General features: G+C 34.7%; 1 protein-coding gene and 1 long non-coding RNA gene across 6 annotated transcripts in view; one reads left to right on the top strand and one right to left on the bottom strand.

Moving 5' to 3' along the window:
* Positions 1-2,015: 2,015 nt before the first annotated feature.
* The window catches only part of LOC143247214 (transcription intermediary factor 1-alpha-like), a 61,602-nt gene continuing 52,291 nt past the window's right edge, over positions 2,016-11,326 (top strand). For 2 of the 4 annotated variants that reach the window (XM_076494902.1, XM_076494900.1), the window contains exon 1: positions 2,040-2,440. In XM_076494902.1, coding sequence (XP_076351017.1) covers positions 2,224-2,440 — 217 coding nt within the window. In that variant the 5' untranslated portion in view covers positions 2,040-2,223. Of the gene's footprint in view, positions 2,441-11,326 lie in introns of all 4 variants that reach the window. The other 2 variants (XM_076494899.1, XM_076494901.1) reach the window with 2 other exon arrangements.
* Positions 2,434-10,455, bottom strand: LOC143247218 (uncharacterized). 2 transcript variants are annotated; one of them, XR_013026437.1, is made up of 4 exons: positions 9,813-10,455; positions 8,435-9,596; positions 6,247-6,314; positions 2,434-5,631 (listed from the first exon to the last, which is right to left on the bottom strand). It is a non-coding gene; the product is annotated as an uncharacterized LOC143247218 (long non-coding RNA). The 2 variants fall into 2 exon arrangements; XR_013026438.1 differs by having other exon boundaries at positions 2,434-5,612; positions 9,813-10,454.

The raw sequence follows: 11,326 nt of genomic DNA, 5'->3' as shown, positions 1-11,326 counted from the left end.
TTAAAATTTAAGTTTCATTTTTTGCAGTATAAGATGTAGCACTAACATAAAATTAAAAACAAAATGTGATTTTGTGAATTAATTAGTTTAATTTTTTTAGATGAGTAGGTTTATAGAGGACTTTTGTTCAAATAAATTTCCATTTCATATACACTTATTTGTTTGTCATTAACTGTCAAAAAAGTTTAATTTAAATTTTGGAAATATAATTTTTTATTATCGATTAGATGTTTAATTTACGTGCTAGTTCTTCTTGTTGGTGGTATGGACAATGTTCAGTTTCTGGTGGTCATGATAAATGTAAATTAGAAGTGGTGGATGATTTACTTTTCTAAATAAACTAGGCCAGACACATATGCATCCCAAATGAAACAAATCCAGCTTTAAAATCGAGTTATCTAAAATATTTTACACGTGCTAACCCTTTACACAGTCCTCACTGGTACAGCAATAAATATCCGGACTTACAACGCTACACTCAGGAGATTTCCCTCGGTAGACTCAGCAGACAGCCTGACATAGCTTTGCTGTAAGAACGCACACACACACTATTTACAAAGTCTTTCTATTGTATATGAATTTCATTTCTCGACCTACGCTTATTTCTTTTGCGCGTTTATCAGATATTAAGATGGAAAGTTATTTTTAACGCTGTAAAGTTACAGTTGTACTGTAGGAGTTTTTATTTTCTTATGCGTTGTATACCGGTAAAATATATTGCTAAATAATAAAGTGGATACCTGTTACTTATTTAACTTTTTTGTTTCTTTGCATGGCGTTATTGTTTTATTAGTGGCTGAAAAATAAATAAAAACTGAACTAACAACTTATGAAGTCAACACTGCTGTTTTGATTAAATTCTTTATATAATGATTAAGAAAGCACTTGATAGCAGCGCCTCGTATTCTTTAGAATGTACCAGTGTGGTTTATAAGTTAGTAAAATCCTATTAAGAAAACCCGTTAATATTAATATAAAAAGTAATGACCCGGCATGACCAGGCTGTTAGGACGCTCGACAAGTAATTGGAGGGTCGCAGGTTCGAATCCCCGTCACATCAAACATGCTGGCCCTTTCAGCCGTGGATACATTACTATATTAGGGTCAATTACACTATTTGGTGGTAAAAGAGCAGCCCAAGAGTTGGTAGTGGGTGGTGATGACTAACTGTCTTCTCATTAGTCTTACACTGCTAAGTTAGGGGCGGCTAGAGCAGGTAACCTTCGTATAGCTTTGCGCGAAATTTAGAAGAAACCAAACAAACAAGTGAAACAACTCAACATCAATAGTACCGCTTATTTCGATAATCAATCTAAAGTCTAGTCGTGAGAATAGGAATTTCGAATTTAAAGAATAAAAAAACCTGATATTTCACGAAATGGTCTACCTAAATATGAAGAATAGACCATAATTAATTCTCTAGGAAAAGGAAAGCTTTTGTGTGCAGTTCTAAAAAACAGAAACTTTACTGAAGTAAAAATTAAATAATTATTTTAGAAATCAAAATTATTGAGTGGCATGATTATGAATAACATACCATATCTTCAAGTAAAAATAATTAAAAATCTAAGTTGTTCAAGATTTATTTTGCTAAACGATGGACCATAGATACAGGAGCCGTAATATCGAGTTATCTGGCAAGTTTCCGGGCTTTTCCCAATCTAATTACGAAACTGGAAAAATCATATTTTATAGTAGTAAAAATGTTTTATATTTTTGTAACTATTATCTTCTACAATCTCCGGGGTACTTTTGTTATATAATATATTCGTATTATTTTTATGTTTAGTAATTGTTATTTAGTTTCATTACTATCTATTAATGACATTTATACATCGAGTGTAATTTTTAAATAAAAGATCTGTATCTATATGTAATTTATTGTAGTAAACCAATATTAATTCTTAGGTTAATTTGTACCTTTATCAGTTTCTCGGACTATGTTTATTACCTCGGGATGAAGTATGCTTTACGTATTGTGATTAGTTACTTTGACAACAGATGGCGATTCGTACTCAGATGGGGGATCATAGCGGATACGCTTAGAAGGAGTTTGTAAGCGACATTTGTAATGGGGGGAGCTAGCGTAGGTTGTATGGTAAGTTTAGTTTAACGTGGTATTCTGCGTCGGGGGATAAAGAACCTAACTTACTAGCATTGGTAAAACTACGGAACTGTTGTGCGATTTGCCGTGTTAGCCATAACGGCGAAACACACGTAACAATGGAGATTAACGAAAATGATTCTACACCAGAAATTGAACAAGTGAGTGGTAATGAAACACCAGAATGGGTGGATTCAAAATGTGTTTTCTGCAAGCAAGAACTGAAAGAGGGCAACGAGCCAAGGTTGCTGCCTTGCCTCCATGGTGCGTGTAAGGCTTGTGTTTCGGCCGAATCGGTACCCAGCCCCGCGTCCGTTTCGAACTACTCGACGCCTGGTAAGTTTGCGAGAGCAGGAAGTTATCGTCCTTCTGTAGGCTATATATAAGGCTAGAAAAGTAGGCTTAACGACTAAATACGTTGTACTAAACACCGATTTTCGTTCCGAAACGGTTTGAATAGTATTTATGCCACTTTAGATCCAGGGAAATCTTGGAGTAAACGTATTGTTTTAGGAAATATTTTACAAATTATATCTAAAATGATTTTTTCTGACTTCAATATTTTAGCAATGAAGTTAATATAAGTTTATAGCACAACAAAACTGCTTTAGAAAATTTAAGTTTAAAATTCTGGTGTAGGCTATGACAAATTAACTCATCTTAGAGTTGTCATGCTCCACTTCCGTTACTGAATAAATTACACTGATAAAATTGTATTACTAAACATATGAATTCTGAATATTATGAACATCATTCTGCAGTAAGTTATTTGAAAAAAAATTAATGAAATTATTTATGAAGACGTCATTAAACTTGGAAGTAAATTAAATAGCTTCAAATTGGAGTCATAGAACAAGAAGTTAGGCCTACCAAAGATGTTTATCCCAAATTTGGTCGTTAGTTCTTAAATTAATGTACTTATAATTTAATTTTAATTATTGTCAGGATATTTTGCTTTAAATTACGTTATTGTCATTTCACTTTCTAATTTTAACCGTTTTAATGCGAAAGTTTGTGTGGTTGTTGCTAAGTGTACTACCATACAATGAACTATTCACACTTCTGACCTAGAGGTATCGAACCCATTTTTTAGTGTTATAAGACATTAGACTTGCCGTAGAGCCACCAGGGAGGGGGAAAACCTTTGCGATAGCAAACGTAACAACAGTGTGCTCAGACTTATACAAAGTTTAATTTTGTGCATTTATAACTTAGCGCTAAGACTGCACCAATAGATTTATTAAATTATTATAAACGTTAAAATGTAGTAGTTTGCTTATAAATAGTTTAATGTGCTTGAAAATTAAGTGTGTATGGGTCCAGTTACTGAAACAAGTAAACAATTTTTTTATATTTGCTTTTAGTGTTACTGAGCAACTGATATATTAGTAATTAAAAGCAACACAAATAAGCGGATAATTCCTTTCTTATGCTTGAGCTCCAATACTTTACTGACTGAATGTTTTTCGTCTCTCTCTCTCTCTTTAGTAATTTTTAAGTCTGTATAACTATTAATTTTCAAATATATTGTCTATACAAGATTTTCTTCCTAATCGAACATTGTAGATGTTTTATGGACAGTGATTCTCAGTGAACACTATTAATTAGTTACCTTAAGGGATAATTTCAGAATTAGTAAGTTACTAAAAGCATTTCAATAAAAATAACACTTGTAATTAATTGTATTTCCCATACGACATTTGTGGGATAGCGGTAACTTTACGAAATTTACAATGCCAAAATATAGGGCTCGATCCCGACATTAGACACAGCAGATAGTCCAGTGCAGCTTTGCTCTACAACAAACATACTACATTAATATTATATTTATTATATTTTTTAATATTGCTTTATTTTTCTAGTTCTTTAGGGATCTTCAAAAATTAGAATAGTATAAAATAGTTGTCTTCCAACCACACTGTTTTTGCCATGTCCAAAACAATAATAACACTATGTAACAAAATTTTACTTTTTCTTGTTCCTGGGCAGAAAGTGCTATTTCCCAATTGCTTATGTCTAAAGTAAATGGAGAAGACCTATTTTTCTCTTCAAACTTTGCTTTTGTGACCTAGGAGTGTATAACGAAAACATGATGGGAGACTGTATTTGGAGGCTAATACATGAAAGTGATTTACATTACAGTCATAAATATCGAAAAACTACTCACTTCTAAACATTTTTGTATTACTTTAGTATAAATACATGTAAATCTTGATTCATATGTTGTTTTATTCAGACCTTATGTAAATGAAATGTGCAAATTTGCCCGTTTTTTACATAGAAAATAGGTTAATTTCTAAATTTCGTTGTCCAGGTCACAAAAGCAAAGTTTGAAGGGAATAATGACCATTTTCTGTACTTTTACAACATAAGCAATTAAGAAATAACACATACTATCCAGGAACAAAATTTGTATTACATAGTGTAATAATAGATACTAAAGTCGTATGACAATTATCATTTAGAAAAAAGGCGTTCACACCAGAACAAAACTAACACTTTTAAATATTGTTAGAGTAAATATTACTTTGCTATTATAATATCATGTCTCATGTGTTTTCAGTTTAAACACGAAACTGGTCCGACATGGCCAGGTGGTTAAGAGTAAGGTTGGTAAAAGAGTAGCCCAAGAGTTGGCGGTGGGTGGTGATGACTAGCTGCCTTCCCTCTAGTCTTACACTGCTAAATTAGGGACGGCTAGCACAGATAGCCCTCGAGTAGCTTTGTGCGAAATTCCAAAAACAAGACTTTTCTTCCTTTTGGCCCTGAAAAAGAAAGGTCCATCTTTCAAAAGCGTACGGCCTCTCGCTCCCAAACAAACATGCTGCGTCATACTAGGGCCCGGCATGACCAAGCGTGTTAAGGCGTGTGACTTGTAATCTGAGGGCCGCGGGTTCGTATCCCCGTCGCGCCAAACATGCTCGCCCTTTCAGCCGTGGGGGCGTCATATTGTTACGATCAATTCTGCTATTCGTTGGAAAAAGAGCAGCCTAAGAGTTTTCAGTGGGTGGTGATGACTAGCTGCCTTCTCTCTAGTCTTATAATGCTAAATTATGGACGGCTAGCGCAGATAGCCTTCGTGTAGCTTTGCGCGAAATTCAAAACAAATAAGCACGAAACTTACTGAAAATGTATAATTTATATCACTTACTTCCAGATTAATAAAACTAATAATCTGTTTATTTTCGAAGTTCTTTTGAGTATCCAAAATCACATCGACCTATTTGTGACGTATAATGTGATTTTACCATGTCTTTTCAAAAACACTTGTTCGTTTAACATCTGGCTTAATATCGTCTCGTTCTCTCGAGAATGCCTTCATCACCCAAAATTGGTAGTTTTTCTTAGAAAGTTATTTAGACATATTACCGTAACAACAATGACGGTATAAGTTAACCTTGACGTCTGTAGCAAGCCTCTTCGCCCGTTGCTTCTCTGCTACACTGTTGACTTTATAGCTCCTTGAAAACTATCTTTGTTTTGGATAAATTCCTTTTCTTTTTCAAAACTACGAAAACGACCAGACTCTATTAGAAGCACACAAAAAATTGGCCCTTATTATGAAAACAATATATATCCTATTGTCTTTAACCAGCCGACTTATAATTACTTTAGAATATAATGAATCCTTCAGAATTAACATATCAATTTTCTTTTTAATTTTTCAGTTTGGAAAAAGAGAGAGAGAAAGAAAAAACAAAACAAAATCACTAATTTCTCCATTTCACAGTATAGGTGTCTTACATTGAATGATATAAGGTTAGAATCTATAAAATACGAATTTCATGGTGGATTCATTGTTAGAAGCCCCAAATCTTCCGTCCATGAGAGAAATTCCAAGAATATAGTTCTGAAATCTCAAAGTGGAAATTAGATTTTTGAATGGTTATTTAAGTTGATGGTGACATCATAGTGACAAATTTTGGTGGATTTTGATACCAGAAAATTTACCATTACGCCACTGGACACATCAGTAAGATCACACTAGGCATGAGAAAGCCTTATTATATAACATAGCAGTAAAGGCCAATAAAGGCCTTTTGGTCAGTCTGGCTGCCCTATTCACTAAATTAAACTAAACAACAACAAAACTAACACATCTCAGATCCCGCACTTATCATTCAAAAACTTATCCCACTTACCTATAAACTCCCTTAAATGAACTGTATCTACCACATCCGAAGGTAACCCGTTCCAAAGGACAACCAGCCTGTTAGAAAGATAAAACTGTCTTAGCTAAAGATGACCTCTTCCTTGTCAAAATTTATACTTGTGTTTTATAGCTTTAACATTCTCATTATTAAATAAAAAAAAATCCATCAATGTTGTAAATACCCTAAACAATATTCAAACATCTCAATCAAGTTCCTCTTATTATTATTCTTCAGAGATCTTAACTCATCCTCATATGATAACATTTCTATCTTCAGTATCATCCTAGTAGCCTTTATAAGAATCCTTTCTAACACATTAAGTGTCCTGTCTGAGTTAAGGAACCAAAAAACTAAACATATACTTCAAATGTGGATTAACCAATGATCCATACAATAGCATCACGGGTTTTCACTCTGTAGGTTTGTACTTAAAACTACAAAGAACAAAACAAAATACAATGACGTTATAATTTCTTTAGATCTGTATTCAATATTTCTGTTGATATAACCTAAAATTTTATTTGCCCTACCACTAGTAACTGTACATTGCTTGGATGGCTTAAGAAACTTATCAACCATTACACCAAAATTCCTTTCTTTCATAAAACTATTAAGGTTATTTCATCGAGATCTTACTATAATGATATTCTACATGCGTCTGATATTTATTCGCCCACCTTACCGATTAATTCAAGTCCTTTTGTGAGGCAGTAGTGTCCTCCTGAGAGCAAGCAGTACCCAAAACATTAATGCCATCAGCAAATTTAAATTATCTATTGACCATTCCTTCATCTATATCGTTTAAGTAAAGCAGGAAGAGCAAAGGTCCTATATGAGTCCTGAAATATTCCATATGTGACAATAATCGAGTTTAACTGACCATTTATAACGGTATCATGATATTTTACTGTCGGTGCATTTTACTACCGGCAAATAATTATGTTCCTACAACAAAACATTTCCTAGCAAAGTAACGACTTTCATCTCAATACGTACAGTAAACTGGTAAATTATTGCACTAAACCTGATTGAAAATAAAGTAATTGGATAAGTTATTAGAAAAAACTAAAAAACAGAGTACTTCAGTACTCTGCTAGGAGGTGTATTATTATATAACAAATCCAGACACCTATTACGTGTTTGCACAGGTGCAAATTTTTTGACATAATTTTTGTGTTCAAGGTTTTTGACATGATAGTGGTTGTTTTTATAATATTCCGGTAATATAATCTTCTATACTTGCAGAGAATCTTAACAATGAAAACAAATATTTGCTCTATCCTTTTGCCGGCAGTAAAAGGTGCTGGCAGATATTTACTACGACAGCGAAATGTTTACCACCATTTTTCTAACAACCCCTTCTTTTTTCAGTCTAGATAGTAATGAGTCAATTTTACCCCACGCCTACAAGAGTTAAACTTTTCTAACAAGTCTTTAATAAGTTGATTTTCAGAAAGCATCTGGAAAATCTGTCAACAGATTTGTAAGGCAAGATTTTCATTTTGTGAAACCGGATTGTCTACCCAAGAAGATGTTAAACATTGACTTTGAATTAAACTTTAACTAAATTTGTGAATCTGTTATGATAACCTGAAGACTGCACTTATGAGTTAACTTTTTCAGGTCATTGGTTTGTATCAAAGAATAACCCATCTTTTTTAGTGTATATACACGACATTCACAATAACAAAATCATATTTTGGGGCTCCAGTTTCTTCCCATGGTCTGTAGGGTGTTTGTTTCAGATATTTAGTTCAAAGCCTTATCTACACAGGTTCGCTCGTAATATTAAACTGATAGACTAGTGGGATGTATCTAGTCAGCCGTACTAACTGCCAACTCTCGAAATATTTTTTTCTGATCGCACAAATGGATTCTTACACCACTCTTATAGCGAACACGTGACTTGAAAATGCGGAGCATACTTCTATTGGAATAAGTTGCGAACCATGAATGTTCGGATTTACAGTTTGAGTACGCTACCCAGTAGGCCTCTAGGCCTATTAAATAACGTGTTTGGATTGTGAATCAAAGGGTTCTTAACGTGCGACTCATTGCCACAACAAAAAACAGTATTGCGTAAAATACATTTGTATGTTCTTAATCTATGCTAGTATTATGTATTTCCTAATTTATAGATATTTTGGTATTTGAGTATTATTGTTAAATCACTTACCTTGTTGGCATATGCTGTTTTGTTGTGATCTTTACGAAACGTTATTCTTGAGTTTAACAATTAACATCATTGAAAAAAATACGGCTAAGAAATAACAACAAATTGATGACAATTAAATAAAATCAATAACTTCATTTTGTCACGTGCCAGTGACGTATATAACACGAGTTTCGGTAACACAGTCAAACCTCTACATTTCCAAAAAATTGAATCTTTGCCAAAATTCCTTATTATTATTTCACAGACAGATGTTGTACAATTTCATTATTCTATATTTGACTTATAAACACGTCTTTATAGCGAGAAAAGCCAAATAAGAATAATCAAGTAAACACAATAAGACAGGTTTAACTGGAATTTGTTCGTATTTATAATATTAACCTTAACAGGGAAGAACAGAAATATAATGTACATATTACGCATAAAGAATTCTTAGAATCTCATATATACGGTAAGAATTTAGGGGATGAAATTCTGTCGGTACGAAGTACTAGTTATTTTTTTTTTTAAGGTGGTACTAGTACCGGAACTTATTTGAGCTGCTTTTTCGGATGCGCGTGCGTTCCATTGTTCCGTCAGAATTGTTTGTTTGTTTAATTTTGAACTTCTCACAAAGCTACACGAGGGCTATCTGTGTCAGCTGTCCCTAATTTAGCAGTGTGAGACTAGATGGAAAGCAACTAGTCATCACCACCCATCAACAACTCTAAGGTTTCCCTTTTACCAACGAATAGTGGAATTGACTGTCACACAATAACGTCCCTACGGGTGAAAGGGCGATCATTTTTGGTATGACAAGGATTCGAACCTGCGACTCACAGATTGCGAGTTGAGTGCCTTAACCAACTTGCAGTCTGAAAGCATTTATTCATTGACACTCATATTGTCGTTTTTTATGTTTGGATAAAAACAGGTCCATTTCACCCACTTGAATACCTCTACTTTTATTTGAGAATTTCACCCCTCGTTTTACTCCAAACATAAAAAATAGGTCTACAGCCTAATAGTAAAAAATATGTTTCATAGTAGTTGTCCCCAATGGTTATCCACACGGAGCCACTTAATTTAGACGATGACCATAAGGCTTAGGAGCAGGTCTGAACTGGTTGGAGAATGCATTATTCCTCAATTACAGTTTTTCTTCAGGAGCCTTGTACTTGTACTAAAAGAACGTAAAAACAGACAAATTTTAATATAAGTTACATTATATAGTAGTATAATTATATTATATAATGCGTTTTATATGCAGCATAAATTATAATAGTTAATATGCTGGTAAAATATATCTATGGGAAACGTTTTCAGTTATTAGTGCAATATATAATTTTCCTTATAACGTCATATATTTTTATCAAAATTAGAAATTAAAGTTACAAACCGACTGTGTAGTGTATTAGCGTTTGCTACACAAGCTCGTTGCGATAAACTTGATAATCGTTACAGGAACTTGATACAACAGTGGATTGAGCAAGTTAAACCTGATAAGGCTTCACTCAACAGTGGGGAGGTTTACCATGCGTCGCGTGAACTTCGATCAAAGTGAAACTTCTTTGTGTCTGTTTAGTTATCGTCCCCTTGTCAAACTTTACTGAATAATGTATGGTCTCTCGTCCCCAAACATGTTGCGTCATATTAGCTTCTTTACTTCAGGAACTTCATGAAATACGCAGACGATAAGTTTTTTTAGTTCTTTTTATAATTATGCTTAAAAAAGTATTTACTGTCTGCGTATTTCATGAAGTTTCTGAAGTAAAGAAGCTGGTATGACGCTTGTTTGTTTGTTTGTTTTTGAATTTCGGACGAAGTTACTCGAGGGCTATCGGTACTAGCCGTCCCTAATTTAGCAGTGTAAGACTAGAGGGAAGACAGCTAGTCATCACCACCCACCGCCAACTCTTGGGCTACTCTTTTACCAACGAATAGTGGGATTGACCATAACATTTTAACGCCCCCACGGCTGAAAGGGCGAGCATGTTTGGCGCGACGGGGATACGAACCCGCGGCCCTCAGATTACAAGTCACACGCCTTAACACGCTTGGTCATGCCGGGCCCTAGTATGACGCAGCATGTTTGTTTGGGAGCGAGAGGCCGTACGCTTTTGAAAGATGGACCTTTCTTTTTCAGTGCCAAAAGGAAGAAAAGTCTTGTTTTTGGAATTTCGCACAAAGCTACTCGAGGGCTATCGGTACTAGCCGTCCCTAATTTAGCAGTGTAAGACTAGAGGGAAGGCAGCTAGTCATCACCACCCACCGCCAACTCTTGGGCTACTCTTTTACCAACGAATTGTGGGATTGACCGTCACATTATAACGCTCCCACGGCTGGGAGGGCGAGCATGTTTGGCGCGACGGGGATGCGAACCCGCGACCCTCAGGTTACGAGTCGCACGCCTTAACGCGCTTGGCCATGCCGGGCGGAAGAAAAGTCCACCTTTCAAAAGCGTTCAGGTTAAAGGGTTTTTATTCATTTCTATCAAAACCTCTTGAACGCACGTGTTTTTCTAACTTTGTGTAATGTTATATATGTTGAAACTGTACGAGATTGACGAATGTAGTTGGAATTTCGTTTTTGCCAAAGTTATACAATGGATATTTCGATTTATAACACACGGATGCAGTTGTGTGGTGGTTACAAGGTTTTCATTATCCCTAATTCCTGTGAGGTTCGCGTCGCGATAACAATCTAAATATTTTATCACAGCGTAAAATAACTGTTGGCATGTAATCCTGAAGACGTTTCATTCACAATGCGAAAAGTTAGAAAACTTTGGCTTAAACTGAAGAAACTTTTGAAGGCATTTCATAATTAGAAGACTTAGAGAAGAATTTAAATTTACGTCAGGTAACAGACACTTCCACTATAGGCCTAATAATAATATTGTAATATGTATTT

This window comes from Tachypleus tridentatus, chromosome 3 (genome assembly GCF_004210375.1).
Source record: "Tachypleus tridentatus isolate NWPU-2018 chromosome 3, ASM421037v1, whole genome shotgun sequence".
NCBI classification, from domain to species: Eukaryota; Metazoa; Arthropoda; class Merostomata; order Xiphosura; family Limulidae; genus Tachypleus; species Tachypleus tridentatus.
This window is presented reverse-complemented; position numbering and strand designations above follow the sequence as displayed.